The sequence below is a fragment of the Corvus hawaiiensis genome, chromosome 4 (genome assembly GCF_020740725.1).
Source record: "Corvus hawaiiensis isolate bCorHaw1 chromosome 4, bCorHaw1.pri.cur, whole genome shotgun sequence".
NCBI lineage: Eukaryota > Metazoa > Chordata > Aves > Passeriformes > Corvidae > Corvus > Corvus hawaiiensis.
The window spans coordinates 77,697,972-77,720,729 of NC_063216.1; the positions used below are offsets into that span (position 1 = coordinate 77,697,972).

At 46.7% G+C, this 22,758-nt stretch overlaps 1 protein-coding gene across 4 annotated transcripts in view; it reads right to left on the reverse strand.

Moving 5' to 3' along the window:
* PLXNA4 (plexin A4) overlaps positions 1-22,758 on the reverse strand; it is a 430,780-nt gene that overhangs the window by 371,091 nt on the left and 36,931 nt on the right. For all 4 annotated transcript variants that reach the window (XM_048300844.1, XM_048300841.1, XM_048300842.1 and 1 more), the window contains exon 3: positions 13,277-13,459. In XM_048300844.1, the coding sequence (XP_048156801.1) occupies positions 13,277-13,459 (183 nt within the window). The remainder of the gene's footprint in view (positions 1-13,276; positions 13,460-22,758) is intronic.

A 22,758-nucleotide genomic window follows, 5' to 3' on the forward strand; every position in this document is an offset into this window, starting at 1 on the left:
TGACTGTCCCTGGGAATATATATGGAAAAAAACCTTGCTAAGACACCATCCCCAGTCCAGATATTGTAAAGGAGGAACTCAGTCCTTTCCCGAATATCATCTTCCCACCCCTCTCTTCATTTTAATAACTGCAGGATAAATAGGGAAAGCAGACAGTCAAGTCTGAGATCATCCAGAGATCACACAGGGAATGTAACTGGGAGCAGATCCCACCACAGCCTGAAACCCTGAGAGTGAACTTCCTGGGAGTCTGACTCCAATTCCAAATTTTGCAGCTTATTTTTTATTTAAAAAATAAAAATACAGAAGCAGATGTGGGAACCAGGTGACAAGGCTGACCTGTGCATCTTGGAGGGAGAAACTGCAAGGTGGCCACCAGCACCTTTCCATGAGGAGAGTGAAAGCAAAAAAAGCAAGAGCTCAGTCTCTGCAAGCAATTAAAGAGCTGTTAATGAAATCACCTGCCACAGAGAATTGACAAAACATAGAAAAGAAGTCACTTCAGAGCCTGCCAGGGCAGCCCTGGCACGGCCAAGGGGCCTGCTGGCTGGGGTATATTTAGTGCCAGTGATATCATCTTTCCCAGCAGCGAGAAGGACAGCACTTCCATGGCAATGTCAGGGAGAGCTTGGAGAGGGAAGAGCTCGAGATTTCCTTAACAGGGAAGGAAGCGGCACAGAGGCTACACTCCAGAGCAGGCAGCAGTCAGGGGCTGCAAAATGAGCAAGGCAAAAACCCCAGGAGGAAAAAAACCCCACAGAATATCAATATTGGTGTATTAAACAATGTCAGAATCAGTGCAATGTGTTTGCGGTTCTTCAGCTCCTATTGCCACATCCCAGCCTGGGACTAGTCGGAGCTTTTGAGGAGGGGTAGAGCTCAGATTCCCCTTGCCAGGTTCAAGCTAAAGATTAATCTTTTTTCAACAGAAGGGCATAAAACCCCTTGGTGAACAGCCCTGCACCTGCACTTCCACCCATCGTGCTGACAATTTGTTAATGCAGAACGTTGGAATATTAATTACAGCAGATCTTTCAATTGCCTGCCCTCCATCTCTGCTTCACAGCACTGCCAGTCCCCTAAGAAAAACCAGATTCCTCTAAAAACTGAGAGGTTGGCTTAAAAATCATGAATTAACAATCAATGCTCAGTTTTAGCTTACTATTACAGTTACTATCAGTGCCAGGATGCGTTTGGGACTATATTTATATTTACCTGCACCACCTCAGCCCAAGCAGCCCCCTCCCCTCAAAGTAAGAATATCCCTGTCATGTGCCCCAAAGCCAAAGCCACATTTTACATCTCTAAATGAAGAGATGTAATACACCAGGGCAGTCCTGCACTGCTCACCACCTTAAAATATATTCTTTTTCCTGCTATATTATGAAAATTTATTTCACTATTGGGGCTCCCAGGTGAGTTCAATTCTCCAGCTTCCAAGCAGATAAAAATGCTAACCTGGCAGAAGAAGTTTAACAAAGAGACTAAAGGCAGCAGTCTCACAAGATCTCCCACCTCTCCACATATTGCAGGCTAGAGGACAAACATGCAAGGAAAACAGACATACAAATTTAGAAACCTTTTTTGTTCTCTCTCCATGAATAGAAAAATTAGTTAAAAATTCAGAATTTAGGTAGGATTTGGGGAATTAATTTACATCACAGGGGGAGAAGGGGCTTGAAAGCATCAAAAGATTTTGACTTTTCCATATCATGGTAGAAATATCTGTAAGAAGAGAACTAATTAAACACAAAAAACTAAAAAAGAAAGGAGGGAAAGGGAGGGGAGGAAGTCAAGTAACCATAAGTGGTTGTTTCATAGACCATACAACTTTCACAGCTTGTTTGCTGTATTGAAAAAGAGAGGAAGAAGAAGCAATCAGTTTTGATTTGGCACAGAGCTGGGTTGGGTTTATTTCTTGTAAAATTTTCCTCCATTCTGTAAGACAACAATAAAATTAGTTATTCTCATTTTAAGAGACACTCCAGCCTAACAGGATGCCAGGGTCCCATCGCTCACCAGCACGCAGGTGTTGTCTGAAGGGCAGGAGAACTGTCCTTATCGCTCAGGTTCTCTCTATCCTCAACATCTTCCCTTGGACCCCAAGGAGATCAATCGACAGTGCACGAAACCCAAGAGAAGCCCACAGAAACTCATAAGCAGTGGGGGAAAAGATCAAAGTGCCTGTGGTGTGTGAAACCACATCCACCCCATCAGATATCACAAGCCATAAACTCCCCTGATAACCCAGCCCTGATCAACCACATGACAATACAGGAAGATATGCACAGTGCCAGTCGTGGTGTTTAATTAGATTTCATCAGGAGGGGTCCTGAAAAATTCATATGATGAGGTCTCTGCCAGTCTCAGCAATAACCTTTTTCCCTGACATCACTGGAATTTATTGCCAGCTTCCGTTAAATTAAAAAAAAAAAAAAAACTTACAAGAAGTCAAAAGGATGACTCCAGAGCTCAGCCATGAGGATTTCAGCAGGGTGGGATGCCAGCACAGCTGGCAGGAGAAGCAGTGGTTTGCACTGCCAGGATGCCACAGACCCAGTGCTCTAGGGTCCTTGCCCAACGCACCACACCAGCTGGAAAAACAACCCTCAGCAGAGCTTCCCAAACCCACCAAAATCCCCCAGGAGTTGCTGGTTTTTATCCAAAGTGACCCAGCCCTGTGAATCAGCAGCAGAACATGTTCAGCACAACAGAGTGCAGCCAGAGCTGAAACCCACAGAGGACTTGCTCCCAACTTTCCTCTACAGACTTTGCTGCTCTGGGCACCCCCTGGGGTCCCAAACCATCTCTCTTTACAGCCTTGGAGTGTTTCACTGGATTCTAAACACACACTTCCAGGCTCACTGCTCCGAGGGGGATCCCAGCTTGGTGCCGATGGGATGCACAAGAACAGCTCTTAGGGGTGATGTTCCATGGGATTAAGGGATATCTCCATAAACACAGTCCTGCCATCTCTAGTCAAGTATGGACACCAACCCAGCCGGCAAACCTAGTTTTTCTGGGTCCTGCACTGAAATATCACTCCAACTTTAAAATTCAATGCTCTTTTAGTTTGGAGAATGAAAGACCATCCTTGGTGTCATAGTGACATTGGCCAGGATGAAGAAATCCAAGCAATGAGAGTGAAATAATGACAAAAACATCAACATCAACCTAGATTTGACACCACCAGTTACAGTCAAGTCTGTAGGTTTAGCTGCTGCTATCACAGCCAGGAAGATGCTTTTTGGTCACCCTGCACACAGCAAATCTCATCTTTGATTAACTGCCCTGGTCTAGTCTTCAGTTCATATTTCTGCACCCCTGACCCAGCAATCAAAGCTTTTCTAATTCCAGAAGGGGCCAGGAGCCTACAGCTCTTCCATATGGTTTCATTTAGGGGAGGTGAGAGGCCACTGACAGGGTTTTGGAGGTTAAAGAAAAAAAAACCCAAAGCAAAACAAAAAGACAAGTGTCAGAACAAGCAGGAACAGATCCCCGAATCCCACACAGCACCACACGTCTTCACTCCCGCAGACACCGGATGGGCTGGGGCCTACAGAAACCAGCACAACTCCTCACACACAAGTCCAACAACCAGCAATCCATCAAAGCTTGAGAGCTCTCCGGCCAGGCTGCCTCCTCAGAATGGGACACAACAAAGCCAAAGAGTCATTAAACCAAAATGAAAGAAGCATGAGGGGGGGAAGGGCTCAAGTTGGAAAGGAGCAAGGGGGATTTTATTTCTGCTTTTATTTCTCAAGCCCCACCAGCAGCATTCACAACTCCTGGAGGTGCTGGTGGCATTGGAGTTCCCTCACAGGGGTTCACAACCCCTGCACTGAGCAGAGGCTCTGCCACACACCAGGATGTTGGGTGTGTTCAGGAGAGACGTGGAAAGAGACCTTCCAACCATCCCCAGCCCAAAGCTGCTTATCCCAACAAAGGGAGACACATTCCTTTTTGCCTTTCAATTATAAGCTGGCTCGTAAATCAAACCTCTGGTTCCTACACTTCTTTGTCATTTGAGGGAAAGGCTCTTTTTCCAAGGATTCCTCCTGCAAGCTGCGGTCCCTTCTCCAGCTCCAGCAACACAACTAATTACACCACTTTTGTTTGCTATGAATTCACCCTGCCTTTGCCAGGCCAGGCGTTGGACTCTGATTGCCTCCACAAATGCCTAATTACGGGTCACAAACCAAACAAATCCTCCCCCAGCTTAAACATCAGCTGTGGGGAGGAGATAATTACTGTAAAATAAGCATTCCCCTCTATTTCCTCAGGGGTATCCCACAGCTGGTTTCAAATTAGAGGGTTCCTAGAGGTGGGCTGGGAGAGCTGCTTAAGTCAAATTGTTGTCTCAGTGCAATAGAGAACAAAACCTGCAAGACACATGTTTATTTAAGCAATATTTTGCACTCATACATGTATTTGCACAAAGTTCATTTCAAAACTATGTATCTGTGGCTGTTCTGTTTTCATCCCCTCCAACCCTACTCTGCTGTCTCTGCACAGCAGTGATTTCCAGCACCTGGGAAACAAGCTAAAGCTGTCACTCCAGACTGCAGCAAATACCTGCAGAAACGGCCCAGCTGAGACTCAACAAAGCCAGTGTCAACTAAGGAGTGAACAGTGGGGACAAGAAACTTCTGTGCAAAACATTCCCCATGGGCACAATGGGATCCTGCAAAAGAGCTTCAGAGAATCACAGAATATCCTGAGCTGGAAGGACTCCACAAGGATCATCCAGTCCAACTCCTGGCCCTGATCAGGACATTCTAAATCCCACCTTGTGCATCCCTGAGAGCATTGTCCAAATGCTCCTGGAGCTCTGGCAGCCTTGAGAATGTGACCATTCCCTGGAGAGCCTGGTCAGGGCCCCACCACCCTCTGGGGCAAGAACCTTTGCCTAATCTCCAACCTAAATCTCCCCTGACACAGCTCCAGATGTTCCTTTGGCTCCTGTCCCTGGTCACAGAGAGAGGAGATCAGTCTGCCCCTCAGGAGGAAGCTGCAGACTGTGATGAGGTCTCCCTCAGGCTCCTCTTCTCCAGGCTGAACAAACCAAATTACCTCAGCTGTTCCTCAAATGGCTTTTCCCAGTCTTCATTGCCCTCCTTCAGACACTCTGGTGGCTTTATAGTTATCTTTCTTCTACTGTGATGCCCAAAATTGCACACAGGACTCAGGGTGAGAGCAGAGCAGGACAATCCCCTCTCTCAACCACCCAGCAAAGCTGTGCCTGATGCCCTCCAGGACATGGTTTGCCCATATTCCACTTGCCATTGACCAGGAAGAGCAGGAAACTGAACCTGGATCTCACTGCCATGGTTCACATCCCCAACAGTGCCCAGTTCCATTCCTCTGCCCATCCCTTCCTAAGGGCAAGAGCTGTCAAATTGAGATATCTCCATTCCCCCCATCAGCAGCGGAGGCAGAGATCAGTCATCTGGCCAAAGGGAGAGGGAGGAGGTGAGAGACTGAGGAGGTGATTTTGGGCACAGATACAGCAGCAGGATGGTGAAGGGGTAGAGTAGAGGATGGTGAAAGGAAGAGATGGATGCACAGTGCCTTATCAGGGTCTTGCTGTTCTTTCAACTGGCTCCCTGATAACATATGGAGCTTAATCAAATATGCAAATGATGTCCTATGTAGAGACAAGGGAAATGGAGAAATAAACCCAGAGACCATGCATGAAAACAAGCCGATAACATGAGGGAGTGGGGAGAAGGTTTTCTCTTTTTGATAAAATTATTTCAAAAGATTAAATTAAAGCAAAACTAATTAGGAAAACCACACTTAAGCCAGCTTCCCCTAAGAAGGGTCAGCAGGCAAGAGGCATTCAAATCAAAGGCAGATGCAAGAGGCACTTCAAGGGCTCCCTGAAAAGTGATTATCCCAGTCAAAAAGGAAGGGGATAGAGAGGAGGAAGGCATCACAAGAGCCTTTTTGGCTGGGCATCCATCCGGGCATTCGATGGAGTGTATGGGGAGCTAAACAGCTTCTCTTTGTCACCCCGGAGAGCAAAAGGAGCAGGTGAAGACCAAAGCTGATCACCTGATGCTCCAACCACAGCATTTCTCTGACGACAAAGAAGCAAATGGACCAGAGGAACATGGGACTAGATTTACCTTTCCTTTTATCCCACCCCTGCGTGATTTCCATCAGCAGCACGGCCGTGCCAGGCTCTGCAGCCTGAACACCCCACAGAGCTGCTGACACCATGCAGAAAATCACCTGCCACCACCACAGGGCAGGTGACAACCAGCAGCACAGCAAGCTGTCCCCCTGGGAGGCTGCAGGACCCGTGCATTCCAGCAAGGAACAGGCAGCAGGACATTGTTACCTGTCTCCTCGTGTCTGGTTTTGTCACTAACATCCCCCTGCCATGCACAATGAACATCCTCAGCCCTCTGTGGGGAAATCCAGCTCTGCAAAGCTGTCAAATGCAGGCTGCATTTAAAGAAAGGGTTTGAAGAGATGAAGGTACAACCTGCTGCCTTCCCTGCTGCAGTGGGCTCACTGGAGCCGGCTCTTTCTCCTGGAGCTGGGAGTAGAAACACACAGCACAGCACTGCTGGCATAGAATTCGGAGGGATTAGACAGTTATTTGCAACTCTCACTGCATGATCACAAGATTCCATCTCTGACAAGACTCTGAGTCACAGCTAAACCAGAATATCCCCCCCAAAAAAAAAAAAAAAGAGCAGCACTCGACACATGTGGGAAAGGCACCCAGCAAAAACACAGCTCAGCCAAACCCCGCACACCAGCACGGAGATTGCTGAGTAGTCAGAAAGCAGAGAGGGGTACTTGAAGGAGAGACATGGGAAATTAATCACTCACTGCCAAAAAGCAGGCTCCAGTTCTTCCCAGGAACAGCAGCCTTCATCATGTCAGGAGGAGGAAAAAAAAAAAAAAAAAAAGTTTTCCTACTGCAGTTAGACACTGCAACAAGCTGCGGTGTGAGACATGGACAAGCTGTAGCTGGAAGTCCCAGAGCAATGGAAATGAGGGAAACGAGGGATGTGAGAGGCAAAGCAACCACCTGCAGAGATGGAACCCTTAGTGGGTGTTTCAAACAAATGTTGGCTGCACCAGTTGAGCAGCAGAGCCTGGACAGAGCCCCTCTGATGCGGGTTAGGGCAGGGGATGGATTACAGGGTAACCCAAGCTGGAAGGGACCTCACAGGGTCTCTAATCAAACCTTCTGTTCAAAGCAGGATCTGCTGCAATATCAGACTGGGTTGTTCTGCCCCTTCTGGCCTTGAAAATCTCCAAGAATGGGAAGAACTGCTTCTTCAAGGTCTTCATGGACAAAAAGCTTTTCCTTATATCCAGATGGAATTTCCTCATGCCAATTTGTGCCCGCTGTCCCACATCCTTTCCTCAGTCACCAACAAGAAGAACCTGTCTCCAACTCCTCAACCTCCTTGTTGGCATGGGACTGCTGTTACCTGGTCCCTCCCACATTTTCTCATCTCCAGCCTGAAAAAGCTCAGTTCTCTCGTCCCCTCCTCTCAGGGCAGGTTCTCCTGCTCCTGGCCAAACTCTTCACCCTTTCCTGAACTTGTTCTGGTTGATCAACAAATTTTTTTTGCTCTGAGTAGCCTAAAACTGGGTGCAGTATCTGGATATGGCCTGGCCATTGAGCCCAAGATGATCACCTTCCCTCCACCTACTGGCAGTGCCCCTATTTGCATATCCCACATTTTTGACTTCACCCACAGGAACAGAATCCATTCACTTTTAGGTCGTTTTAGGACTTCATGATCACCAGCCAACAATTTTTACATGACCCAGGAAACATTGTGCCACTGCCCAGTGTCCACATATTCCCATCACCCCTTTCACCCACCACAAGCACCAAGTGCTGAGTCCACCACAGCTACCAAAACCACAACTTTGAGTGCTTCAGCCAGAAAAATTAACTGATTTCTAGGCATCCAAGCTGGCAACAACCTCTCAAAGAGGGGCTGCGCATCAAGGTAGGACACAGACAACAGCAGACATCAAATTCTGACAGGAACCAGCATCGCTCCATCACAAGTCAGCAAAGCAGCCAGACTCCTGCTGGCTCAGGAAGCTGTGAGGAGAGGCCAGGGTGAACCAGCCCCTCTTGCAGAAGCCATCTTCCCAGCAGGAGCCAGAGCCTCTCCAGCATGTTTTCAGAGCAGTCAAGTCCACTTGCCAAACAGTGGGGGAAAAATTAAAATTCAAAAGATCCCCGAGTGTTTCAAGGGAGCAGAGGGAAGGAGAAGAGAGCTGAGTTTCCCTGCTGGCATTCACACACACAGGGCTGTCAGCTGCAGAATTCCCTCCAGGGAGTATCAAAACCGAGCAGGGCTTCTTGTTTTGTGTGTACTCAGAAACCCCCTGGCCTGGAGAAGCAGTGGGGATCTCTGGCTGTGCCTGCAGTTACCACCAGGCTGATGTTCCATGCATGGCAATTCCAGAGCTGCCACATCAGCTCCAGTTCCTTGGATGGGAAATAAATTCCAACCCCCTGGGTGGAACTGGGACACCAATTCCACAGGCAGGGACAACTTCCACTCTACCAGGTTGCTCCAAGCCTCATCCAACCTGGTCTTGCACACTTCCAGGGATGGGCATTCACAACTTAGCACTTTCCCAACACCACTGTGAGAGGGGCCAAAACAAGAACTGCAAATCCCAGCTCTCACCTTTTAAATTCTCCCTGTGGTGCTTTGCCTCTGGATGCAAAGAAAGCACGGTCTCAAGGCTTTGGGGTTATCCAGAGGGTTGTTCGTGGAACTGGTCAATACTGAGAGTTTTCTCCTAAATAGAGTTGATAACTGGTGGGAAGTGCTGGCTGGATTTCAGAGCTTTCTGATCTGAATGAAAACCTTCACCCTACATGACATTCCATATATAAAAACCCTTCAAAGACCACAAACTGATAGGATTTGATGAAAAATGAAATATAGCCCACAGAGTGAAAGTGTTGGTTTTTAAGCTGAAGTTCTCTCTCTGCAAGGAATTCAGCCTAGAAAAGGCTTTGAGTGAAATATTTAGCTGGAATAAAAAGAAACCAAACAATTTCTTACAGGGAAGTTTTAAATTAATGAAAATTTCTACTACTCCATTTTTAAGTAAACATTTCAAAATGAAACAGAGCTTTGTTTTGTGAGAAATGCAATTCCTAGGGCTGTTGCCAGGCTGACATTTGTAAGCTCAACTCTCCCTTTACACCTGCACCTACACACAGAATAATTGCAGGTGAGTTGTATTTCTTTGACTGGAAGTGATCTGCACAAAAGCAGTGGCCCATAAATTAAATGCCTGGGGAAGGAATATGAGGAATATGGGTTACTGCTCTGTTCCCCTAGTGATGCCAGGTATTAGTGGCACCAGGAAAAAAAAATCCAAACCAAGCACACAAAGCATCTCCATGGGTACATCCCTGGTTTTCTCCTACGACCAGAGCAAAGAGCTGAGAGTGTCATGAGAGAGTGAGCAAAGGAAAAATAAAAAGCCAGGGAATTTTAGAGCCAAGTGGTTTGCAGGGAGAACATCCCCACAAATAGCTCCTGTGTTGTTTGCAGGGAGACAAAACAGATGTTTGTTAAACTCCAGTGAGGGGTTTTTTTCATCTCCTGAAAGAAATCACTAAAAATGCCCAGGGGTGTCAACTGAATTTCAGCCACAGGTTTTGCCTGAAGCATTCCCCATGGTACAGAGGAGTTCACTGCCAAAGAAGCCCATCAGGATCCCTGGATTACACTAAAGCTGTGGGAATACTCACCAAAGTGGTACAAATACAGGGAACACCACAGGACAGCCAGCACAGGAGGGAATCAAGACACTGGCTTCTAACTGAGCACAGCAAGATTAAATATTTCTCATTAAGCAATGCCACAAGTGGTCAGGAGCTGGTTTTCCAATACACCTGATTTGTTGAGTTAAGCTGTTTGAGGTGATCACACACCTCACAGCACTTAATGCATTCATTTTCTCCAGTATTTTTTGAGCAAGAAAAATATTCCCTACGTTTTGCAGGACAGAAAATGAAACATGGAGACACACCAAAAGATCCTGGCAGAACAAAGGACTGGACCTACTCCTCCCTAGCCCACCCTGCTCCATCCACAAGAAGCCACAAACCCCCATTAAACCTTTAATCCAAGGGCAGTGGGTTTTGTGCATTAGATATGGACAGGGAGAATTTTCCTTTTCTGTAGCTCTTCATTTTTATCCTATTTATTTCTTCATTCTGCAGGGCCAGGCTGTGCCTTGGTCAAGGCAGCAGAACTGGAGAGAATATTTCTCCAGCACATTTATTCCATGCCTCCCTGATGGACTGCACATGGAGCTTTGTGAATGAGCAAGGGTTGCAAAATGTATTTTGCCTGGGGCAGTGAAATAGCTGGGGCCAACCAAGTCATTCGGTTTCACTCACACTTTCCCTACCCTATCTCTGTCTTGGTTTTTCCTTTTCTTTCTCTCTTTGTTGTCTTGGTTACATGGGCAGATTCCTGATATGCTGCTAGTGTTCATTTTAATGATATGTTCCTGTAAAGCACAATATTTTCCTTCAGTAGTGTGTGCCACTGGATAAATTCCTTTGACACATGTGACATTTGTATATCAACTATCAGATATTGCTTTATGACTGTGGGTATTTCGCAGAGCATTCATGGATCACCTAAATCAAAGTCTGATACACAGTCTGCCACTTTCATATATAAAAAGAAAAACCACAGAGAGAGGAAAATACAGAAACTGCAGAAAAAAAAGCAGCAAAGTTTCTCCAAAACCATCTTGTAATGACCTGCAGTGAGTCTCCCAAGCACAGAATAAATCCTGCTATCTTGGAGATAATCTCAGAACTGCTCTTTCATGCCATACAAAATATTCCACTGCAGCTTGACTGAGGAGCTGCACTGCACCAGGAGAAGCAGCAGAGTGTGACATGCCTGGTAGGACCCCAAAAGCACAAAAAAAAAAAAAAAAAAAATCCCAGTTCCTGGAATTTGTTCAGGAGTTTCATCTAATCCTACAAGGCTTATTCCAATTTACCACCATTTTTAAACAGCAAACAAACTTCACGCTAAAACCATGGATTATGCTGGAGCTGCAATCCCAACACAGCCTTTTCCTTGATCCTTCTTCAGCAGCACCTGATTGATGAGCCGAGGTGCAAAACAAAGCATCAGAAGGCCCATGGCAGGGGTCAAGGAGCATCAAGGGAAAATCCTGAGTGCCAAACCACCCCAAGGAGGTGACAGGTTGCTGTCCCAAGGTCAGACACCCTCAGGAGCATTGGAGGGGGACAATGTGTGGAGGAGAGTCAGGGACTGCAGAAGTCACAGCAAGGATGAGGATGAACCTTCAGGACCTAAAGGTTTCCAGGAGTCCGGATCAACTGGTTCAAAACACTCACACATGTTCAAGGGAGCCCCATTTCACTTTGTGTCCTGCCTCTTTGGGGGAAATTTGTTCACCTGAGCCAATCTCAGCCCAAGGCTCCAGCCCTGCGCCAACTCACCCAATGTGGGAACTACCACAAGCAGAATATTCAGCACATTAGGAGAAAGCTTCATTTTATTCCCTTTCTCAAATTACATCAGCCACTTCAGCTCTCCTCATTCTTTACCCTATAAGGCTGTCCCTGCTCCCTACCACACTCCATAAAGCACAAAGTTTTCTCTCCTATTTTCCCCTATTAAAAAGGAATCAGATCTTGGATTCTGCAACACGACCTGCAAAGGCAAAGACAGAGCTGTGGCTGAGTTTTCTCCTGAACCCAAAAAAAAAAAAAAAAAACCCACCAACCAAAAGCTTGTGAGTGCAGGGAGAGCTGTCATTAAGTGTTTAGGTCTTTTGGATATTTACCATTCAGATCTCAGCTACCCCATTTCGCTCCCTCCAAGAGACTGGCTAGAGAACTGAACAGTTTATTATGATATCACAGAAGAACTGAACAGTTTATTATGATATCACATATGACAGGGAAGCAAAACCTAATTAGGCAGGGGAGGAGATTCTTTTTATTATGACCATTTAAAAAACAATTTGGCTCCTTTTCCACATGCCTGAATTTAAAAAAAGAAGAACAAAACCTGCCATATTTTTTTTTCAAAAGCACGAACAACCTTTCCTCTGTTTTGAACAAAGCCAGAGCCATTTGCTAGCGGGCAGAATCCCATTCCCCTTGCAGCCCTCCCTCAGCATGGAGGAAATGCCATCTGAATTTACAACCCAGATTTGCTTTTCAAGTGAAGGAACAGGTAGAGGAACAAAACCAGAGATTTCAGACTTTCCTTAAGCACCTGTGAACAAACAACTCCCTTCACTCCCCACAAGCCACAGGGGGCCACGTTTTCACAGCACTTTCTTTGCCCCAGCTTGGAAGTCTTAACTAGCAAAAGGGATTTAAAGAGGAAAGGCCATCCTAAAACATCACAAGGCTCTGCCCAACCTCCCTTCCCAGCTTCTCCCCCATCTCCATTATCATGGCAAAGCCACCATCTCCTTGCACATCCAGTAATTTACAGCACTCCTGGGCTGAGCATTCAGACAAACATTGTCAGACTGGCACAGAGGGGTTGAAGTGGAGGCAGTGCCCATTAGCTCCCTTCCAATAACCCTTCTTTCTTTGGGAAAGCCACAGGGAGATTATTCCACCCCTCCAGCCTCTCTAAGTGCTTCCCAAGGCAAACACCAGCCTTGGGCCCATTTCCGGTGAGAACGGCCCCAACCATAAACATAAAGCTCATTATGGTTCGGGACACAGCTTTCCTTTGGTGCAAACACTCTTCCTTCGGCACAAACCCCCAGCCTGACGTCAACGGCACAGCCGCTAATCCCGTGCTGGGCTCGTGGTGAAATCACAGCCCAGTCACACTGCTCTGAAGATCTCCAGAGCATGAATCCTGTTTCCTAAACTTCAGCCCCATTCCGTTTTTCTCCAGCATGCACAGACACCCTGTGATCAACGACTCAATTAGAGATGGTCTGAACACAGAAAATTCTGTTGGATGCAAATTACATCACGTCCATCTGCAACTGGGGCTGTGGTTTGACTTCTGAAGCACTAATTTCCTGATGAATAACCATTTGAAAGAAGGGTTTTATCCTTTCTCAGATCATCTCTATCCCTTGAGGGCAAAACACAGGTTTTTTTGCCAACCAAACCATTTTTTATCCTCAAAATAGGAGCACCTTAGGACAAGGACTGTACTCATGCTCAATGCAACACTTAAATCTCCATAAAAATATGAAAATCTGAGTTAGAGGACCAAGTAGGTCTTACCTTCTTGAGCTTCCCACTCTTGGTGCCCACAAAAGCCAGGGAGTGGTTCTTGTAGACGTAGGCAATCACCGAGGTCATCCTGTCCCCATCCTCAGTGAAAATGGGGAGCCCTCGCACCATGGATGATACTCCCAAGGGGGCATTCATATCCAGGCCACAGAAATTGTCATCAATTGTTAACAGCTGCAAAGAAAGGAAGAAAAAGGGTATAAACAGCTGAAGTCACCAATTTTTCAGCCATTTGGTAAGTATCCATCCATTGCATAACATGCCTGTAATTTACACAGGCTGACAAAAATCAGGGAGGACTGGAGAAAGAGGTGGGAAAAAAAGTTGTCCAAAGTTACACAATGAGTTACAGCCAGAAGGAGAACTGGAAACTTGGTTCTCTTGAATGACAGCCCAGCAGGATACATTACATTAAGCCTTTTTCCTACTGCTTTACCAGTCAGTTTTACCAGTCAAGACTCACCAATCAAACGAAAGTCTGCTGAAAATGTCTTAAACATACCTAGTTCTGTCAAAAAAAAAAAAGTATGCACACCATTCCTGTTGATCCAGAGTAAGAACCACGGAGCTAAATCTGCTCTGGCAAATAAAATAGACCCCAACCTGACCCTGTGATCCAATACTAAGGATCACATATGTGAAACCTAAATAAGCACTCCTCCCCCTAATTCTGAACTCAGTAGGGCTGTTCATGCTGCATCTTGGGAATTACCATCCTCCAAGGAGTGTTCAGCATTGTCTGAGAGAGAAATGGTCAGCCCAGTCCAAACCTGCAGTAGGGACCGTGGTAAGAATTAAACACCATAAACTTAAAGCCCTTTGCAGTACCTTAAGGGGGCTCCAAGAGAGCTGGAACAGGACTTGGGAGAAGGGATGGGAGGACAAGACAATTCCCTCAAACTACCAGAGGGTAGGGTTAAATGGGGAGAAATTTTTGGCTGTGAGGGTGGGGAGGCCCTGGCACAGGTGGCCCAGAGAAGCTGTGGCTGCCTCTGGATCCCTGAAAGTGTCCAAGGCCACGTTGGACGGGGCTTGGTGCAACCTGGGATGGTAGAAGGTGTCCCTGCCCATGGCAGGGGGTGGCACTGGATGATGTGAGGAAAAAACATATCTTGAAAAGCCAGTGTCCACAAAGAAGACAGAGAAGTCCTGAAACTTCATTTGAGTAAAGAGAGAGAGAGCCCACTGAGGCATATCCCCGTGGGGTTTCTCTCTCAAGGTTTCAGAGGACGCAGTCTCCTTTTAATCCTAAACTCACCCTCTTCCTTTCCCCATTGCTGAGGTATCAGGAAGGTCTTCCCAGCCTTCCCAAACCACCTACCACATATCCCCCCTTGAACGTACCATTTTCCCCCAAAGCTCAGCAGTTCAGGCTGTCTGGGTTCTGCAGATCCACCAGAAGTTCAGACTGTGTGGGCTCTGCCATAGACTTTGCCCAGACCCATTTGTAAATTACCCTAAAGTCAAGGAGTTCAAACCGTAGTTAAATTTTCTGGGTTTTGTAACAAACTTACAAAAACTTGTGTGGATTGCAGTTGGTAGAGACATTAAGACCCATCTCAAAGACATTAACACCTATTCCTCCCAAAGAGCCCTCCCCAATCGAGTTGCTTGTAAGGACATTAGCATCCATCTTTCTTTAAGGTTCCTTCCAACCCAAGCCATTCTGGGGTTTTCCATTTTACTGGGATACTGTAACTCCCCGAAGTTCTTTGGAAAGGAGGGAAACTTCCACAGCTACTAAAGGGGCTTTCCAGCTTTTGTTGGAGATATCCATGAACTTCCCAACAACCAGAGAAAAACCCCTATTCATTAATGCTGCTGCCTGAGCTCCAGCACCCACTGCATTTAAACTCAACAAGAGTTTCACCAGACAGATGCTCCACTGGGATCCCTTTACACAAATGAATGGAGTGTCCAGTTATCCCTAAGAGTGTTTCTTTGGGGTTTAAGGATTTCCAGAAACACAGCAGGAACATGGCACAGGCAGCTCTTCTACCTTCAGATACCATCAAGGTGGGTGAAGCCAACACAGGTCACAGATCTCCACGGAATAAGTTAAATAAAGCTCCAAATATCCCAGCACACAACTGCCAGAGCAGACTTTATTAACTTCTCCAGGCCCCACTCGGAGATTTCAAGTTAAGCATTCACTTGACATGCTTTGCTGGACTAAGGCCTAGAAAAGCAATAATTAACTGTACAGGAAGGTTGCCGAGTTCTGATATATCAGTAATAAGGGACCACGACGATTTTCTTTGTCTGAACTCGCATCTTCCTGGAAACACAGCTAAAAAAAGTGGTGCTCCCTGCTTGAGTTCACGAGCAGTAAAAGCCTGATAGTTGATTCATTTTATCCTCACCCAGCAATTACAGGCAATAATTACAGATGGTTTTGCTGAATGGAAGAATAATGTGTCCCGAATGTGTTTATAAATACATAAAACCTAGGAGGAATTCAAAGAGCCATTAGGAGGGATCAGCTAGCCTGAGCTCTGGCCTGCAGGAGTCATTAATGTTTGTGGACTGCGCTTTTTAGCAGAGCTAAAACACCGGCTCAAAGAGCAATTAGGGAGCAGATCAGCAGCCTCCACGATGCTGGCTAGTCCAAAACACCAGCAGAAAGTCCAAGATAAATCTGCAACCCAGCTCTAGGACACGGAAATCCATAATCAGCAGGGGAAAGGACGTATGCCAGAGAAGGAGCCACCCAAACAAACTGGAAATGGACCTTCCAACAAAGCCAGGTGCCCAGAAAAGGACTCTAGATCATCCCCTCAGCCCAACTCTACAGCCCCCTGATGTCCTTCCAACCTGACTTGTCCTATGGATATAGGATTTGAGAAGAAACCAGGTCTTCAAGCCAGGCCCAGTTTGACTAGATACTCTTAAAATCTCAGATTAGCACAATTTGTGTTTCAAGGGTGCAATCAAACTGCCTAAGTGCTCACTAATGGCCTGACTGCAAAGAATCACCACAGGCTGAAAGCAGGAAACTCCCAAACAGCAGAAAAAAGGGAAAAGAAGAGAAGTTTTCAAGGAAAACAAGAGAGCTTTCTTCACCACCAAGAGGATGAAAAGCTTAATAGTGCCAGCAAACATCTTACCTGAGGTGCAGGGTACAAAGCTTCATCCCAAACAAGAGGAAATTAGTCTGACAAGCAGTGAAATGAGATGAATCCAGCAGAGCTGGCACAGCTAGAGGTATCCTCCTTGGGGGGAAGCACAGCCAAAACCAACCACTCCAGCTGAAGCACTTGAGCCCAGAAAGGCTCCATGAACTCATCTAACAACCTTCCTGCATGATCCAGAACCTCCCAGCCCAGGCAGGGGCCTGGGAGGATATAGCCCCAAAAATCACAGCATTAAGCACAAACACCTGTGGCTGATTTGCAGCCCATCTCCAACCTATGGAGGCTTAATTAATCTAATTGCCACCAGGTAGTTCCTCCTGCATCTGATTGGGCTCCAGCTGAACTCAGACCTATCCTTAATGGGGCTGATAAACCCACACAGACACAACATTAAATTTAATTTTTATTTATTTTATTTCTAAACTATTTATTTCATCTTTATTTTACTCCTGACATTATTTCCAGAGGGACACGTCCCTGTAAGAAGGATTTACACAGAAATATGGGGTCAATTTTTTTCAAAGAAGCTAGAGTCACACTAGATTTAATGAAGAAATTGTTTATAATGAGGGTGGAGAGGCCCTGGCACAGGGTGCCCAGAGAAGCTCTGGCTGCCCCATCCCTGGAAGTGTCCAAGGCCAGGCTGGAGAGGGCAACCTGGGATAGTGCAAGGTGTCCCTGCCCATGGCAAGGGGTTGGAATTTCACTGTCTTTAGGTCACTTTCAACCCAAACTATTCTGGCATTCTGAGTCCACTCACGTGCTGCTGGTTGGGTGCCAGAGAAGCAATCACAGAGTTCGGTTTGCCATGTGGACAACCCTCCCCCAGGAGCAGGAGCAAGGCCAGCAAGCCACACGCCACACAAAAACTATTTTCATTTAACATATTTGGGTTATTTCCTCTGGGGATCATCTGCCAAAAAAACGCCAGCAAGCAAAACCCTACAAATAAACACCACCCGGCTCCTGCACAGCTGTGGCTCTCAGCTGCACACAGGCCTTTGTAGAGACAGAAATACAGTCATCTTCTGCAGCAAAGAGAGACACGTAAGGAAGTTTGGATTTATGATGAAAGGGTCAGGAGTTGCAAGCACAGGTTTATTTTCAATTCCAGACACTCCTAGCAGCAATATAAAGTAGCCACGTTAAACTCTCTGGAGCTTCTCTGCTTAGCAATTTCATGTTAACGACTTTCCAGAATGAAGGAGGAGGTGAGGGCATGAATTCACTTCTAACGCTGCTGCCACAGCAGCTGGGATAGCAGGGAGAGGCAAAGGGAAGGTCTAAAGATGTGGGAATAATATCAGCAATTCTCACATCCCAAGCAGTTAAAATCCAACCCAAGAAGCCGCTGCACAGCCAGCCGGTAACGTGGAAGGAAATGGGGGCCTGGAGTTGGAATGCTGGACTGGAATCCATCACTTCCTCATCTCACACCCAACTCCCACTTGCAAACGAGGGAATGTTTCTCACCACCGCCCTGCCCCAGGGAAACTGAGAAACACAGGTTTATAAGGTGCTCTGCATAACCAAAACATCTTCATCTGAGACTAAGTGGCAGCTCCCAGGGTATAAATGCCCTCCCCAGTCTCAGCAGCTGCCTCTCCACCTTGGGCTGATGTTCAGGTGGGACCAGCTGGTTGTGTTCTGCTCCTGCCACCTCTCCCTGCGTTACCAGCCAGGGCTTCATCTGCAGCTATGGCCAGGTGTCACTATCACCAGTGAAATGGGAAGGATGTGCAAAAGAATGGCAGGGGTTTGCTTCCTCCAGGATTAAGCCTATCAAATAAATAATTAACACATCCAAGCCCTCCTGGAGAGGATGGGTTTACAAGACTGGTGCTGGCTCAGTCCCGGAGGGATTCGCTGAGCCCTCAAAACCCCCAAATTCAGCAGAAGGGTTCGAGATTTGATTACACCACCTCCTTCACTGTCCTCATCTCGTTCCCCAGCAGGAGGGAGCACGTTGGCATTGCACGAGTGGCAGAAGCACCAAGTATCAGGGGACATGGGCAAACAGTGTTCATAATACACCAATTGTCTCTTAAACATCTGCTTCCACTATTTGCCTCTGAAACAACCCCTGATAATTAAACACAGTCTAATCCACATTTGGGGAAAGGCCTCAATAAAGGATTAGCCACCCCTCATTCCTCCTTGCTTTCACTCCGGCAGAATCTTCCTCCCCAATCAAAGCACCGGAGCCTTTTTTCCCAGATATCTCAGCAGGCTCCAGAGCAATTCCACAGACTCACCAGGGATAAAGGCTGTCCCAGTGGCCAAGCCTTGCCTTTGATTTACAGCTAATACCTAACAGCCCTGTCTTCATATGGTGGCAGGTACTTGGCTCCTCTCTCCTGTTATCTCAGGCTTGGCTGATGCAGAGGATGGAGGGAACACACACTAATGGATGTCTGTGCTGCCAGCAGGGCCAGGGAGCCAACAGCAATAAGAAATCAACAGTTACAGGCGCGTGAGTCTTTGCAAGGAGATATCCAAGGTCTTTTCCATCACCTGACTGCAAGATCTCCTTTCCTTCCTGACTGAGGGTGAAGGTGGGCGCATGTCCACTCAATGGGATGTTTAAAAATCTAGAGAGATGGAAGACAGAGAAAAACCTCTCAGTAGGAACTTCACAGTGTCTGAAGAGACACAAGCTAAGAAATTCAGGGTCTAAATCGCCTGGTGCAGGGGTGAACCATAAATCCCCACAGAGTGGAGCTGCAAATAATGGAAACCATCTCCCTGCAAACCACGGGACTTTAAATTCCAACAGCAACAGGATGGTACCAAGGTTTGTGCTTCTCCTGTTTGCCTGTGCACGTTCTCTTGGTGGTTTGAGCACGGTTTCAGCGCAGGGTCAGCTCCTGGCTGGATGCTACTTTGCCCACGGCATTGGTACTTGGCATTCCTGAAGCTGGGTTGACTCTCCCTCTGACCTCCTGAAGTATCTGCTTCTGGCCACGCTGCCTCCTGTGAAATCAGCAGATTTTGGTTCACCTGCCCTTCTCCCCACAGAACTTCAGCAGAACCATCACGTTTCATCCTGCTGCTGTGTCGAGCTGTGAAATCCCAGGGCAGGATGGCACGGCCCCTCTGGCTTTCCCCTCCTGCCACATCATTCCCGGAATTTGATGCCCGTCACTGCCCTCCCCATCCCATGCATTCCTGAGAGTGGGTCAGGGAAAGGCTGCAGGTTTCCCCAGCTGTAGATCTTTGTCATCTGTAGTTCCAAATTTTGTGGGCAAAGAGACGGGCAGCTACCAAAGATAGCACAGACCACCAACCCACCCCCTCTTTGGCGGTCGGTCTGCAGTCTAAGGACATCCAAAAATACCCAGTCCCATTTCCCCAGGGTGCTCTGTGATATAACAGAAGCTGCATAAAGAGCCAGCATTTGGAAATACATTATAATTGCACACTGCTCTTCGCTCATGCACCCACAGCAGTGGTTACTGTGCAATTACATGTCACCATATACAAATGATAGTGCAGTTACAGTAACTTTACCAATTACAGGGAAATTGCACCCACTATGCTGAGAGGTTTTCATTCAGATGCAATTCAGGAATGAAAGAACAAGAGGGAAAAGTTACTCAAATTGACTAGAACTGGTACAGGTATTTGGTTTTTAGGTCTGTAGTTTAAGCATCAGTTCAAGGGCTGGTGTCAAGTTTCAAGAGTGCTGCAGAATCTTAATGGAGTACAGACTTTTTATGCCTGCATTTATGCTCCTGCTCTGCTGTGAGTGTAAGGCTTCCCAACAGTCTGCACCAGGTTCCTCCACGTCGTAAAATCTGCAATTTCCTGAAGAGGAGGCTGCCTTTCTTACAGAGAGCAACAGGTTCTTTCAGTCTGCAGGGTCTTGCTCAGCAGAGCTGGGTGATTATCAGAAATTGGGGATAAAAGGAATCGTGCTATAAATTTTGCATCCTCTAAGTCCTGTGTTCCTGAGTGACTACAGCGCACAAAGATGTGCACAAGCTAAATCCATCAGTGAACCCCTACAAATTTTTTAGACCCTGATATTACAAAATTTAAGCAATTCTGGCACTAAGTTTGCTTTCCTTACTTTTTGCTTCAGACACTGGAGATGCAGAGCCCAACTTTCAGCATCTGCTGACCCTGTCACAGCCACGGTGATGAAATTACAAAGAGTTTTCAATTTTTTTTTTTTTTTGTTCTCCAACTCTGGTTCCCACTTTTGCTGGGGGACTGCTCTGGAAGCAGAATTGAGCTATCATGGGGCTCTGAGCAACCTGGTCTAGTGGGAGGTGTCCCTGTCCATGGCAGAGGGGTGGAACTGGATGAGCTTTAAGGTCCTTTCCAAACAAACCATTCTATGATGCTGTGATCAGAGGGAAATTGGTCATGTCCTCACGAAGGAAAGTGATATTGTGATTTAAGTGGTATTTCCAGTGCCTTGGTTAGACCCCAAGAGCCTGATATAGGCAGGGAAGAGGGACAGTACCTCCAGCAGCAATGCAGCCTGAAATAACATGGAAAGAGTGGTGAACCACTGGAATTGTCTGCCCGGGGAGGTGGTGGAATCACCATCCCTGGAAGTGTTTAAAAAAAGATTGGATGTGGCACTCGGGGCCATGGTTTAGTTGAGGTGATGTTAGGGCATGGGTTGGACTCAATGATCTCAGAGGTCTCTTCCAACCTGGTGATTCTGTGTGTGAATACAAACATTCCACTCATGGAGCTCTTCCCATTCCAAATCCCAACCATCATCACTGTGTCAGCCAAATCTCCCTTTTGCATATGGCATTTCCACCCCTTCAGAAAACTTCCAGCATCGTGATTCCAAATCTCAGCGTCAGCACCCCAAGCCGTGCAGGCAGGGTGAAAAGCACGCCCCAAAGCTGTGTGGTCACTGAGGTTCACCCCAACAAACCAGGATGGATGTGACCTGAAGAGCAGCAAGTGGGGCTGTAAAAGGTGTAAAAGGAAGCTGAGCATTCCTGTAGTCCCATAAACTTCCCCTTGCTGGCTCAGAGGATCATATGGATGAGGCGCTGAAGGAGAAACAGAGGAATAGCATCTATGTGGCTCTCAGATCAGTGCTTTGAAAACATCACTTAAAATTTTTCACAGCCCAAAAAAAAGATTATTGAGTGTGGAGATTCTGCCTTTGAAACTGCCATGGATTGTTGGGTAAATAAGCATTTAGGGATTTTTCAAAAGGGAAGTATTGATCAAATAAGCTGCTAGAGCTCTTCTGTAAGAACTTATTCCAGCAGCAAAGCTCTGTTGCGCACCTGAAACACAGCAGCACTGATATTCTCTGGTGCTACTGTAGCTGAGACAGGGAGAAAGAGTCCCAGAGAGGGGAAATCTTAGGTGAAAAGGGGTTTTTTGTGTAAGCAGAAAGACACCTTTGAGAGAAGGTGCTACATTTACCCTAAAGGATGTCACATTTTCCTGATCAGCCTTCTCATTCCTACTGAGTGCACACCAGCACCTGGTCAGATAAAGTCTGGCTTCCTCCCTCTGATGGCACCACCAGCAATTCACTGCAGCACAGTTGCTATAATTATTATTTTGTTCCACAGGAAAAATCATCATTTGGGCTGCAAAGTGCCACCCGTGCCAACAGCGCTGCAGAAATGAAACAACAAAGCTGCTTTGCATGCAGGCAACACCTTCACCCCGAGAGCCCAGAGCCTCTTAAAAGCATTAATTGAGCCTCACCACGGTGCTGCAAAGGTGATTTAAGTGCTGTAATGAGTGAGATGTATGTGCTGCTGCTCTTCAGCACCGGGAAATGGTGAGAGCTTGGCTTGTTCAACAAATAACAGGGAGTAGAGATCCAGGGCTGGCATCTGTATCAGGGAGAATCGAGATGTGTCTGGTCCCATCATCTCACAGAAGATGAATTTAAAGAAGACTGGTTATCAGTTTAAGCAACAAACTAAAGCACTCGAGCCCTGAAAGGGAAAATCTCCCGCTTGCTGCCGCTTATCTGTGCAGATCTCACTGCTTGAGGAATTCAGAGTGTTTGTAGCAGGCAGTGTAAATTCACTGAAGCTCCAACTCCTCCCAAATCTGAAAGCAGGACTGTGCAACTGGGAGGCTGCAGCCAGTCCTGGGAGCAGGGACACCATCACAATCACAGCCCTGTGTTTCCTGGCATGGGATCCCGACCAACAGCCCCAACCCAGGAGTGCTGGGTCATTCCCTCATTAGGAGGAGTGAATTTTTATTATTGCCTGCTGCACGTTCCCTCACTCTGCCTCTCCCACTCTCTCTCCTTGTCTAAATACATGCCTGGCTAATACTGCTTGTTTACAGGATAAATCAGCTGTACAAATCCTATTATATTTTGGATCACTG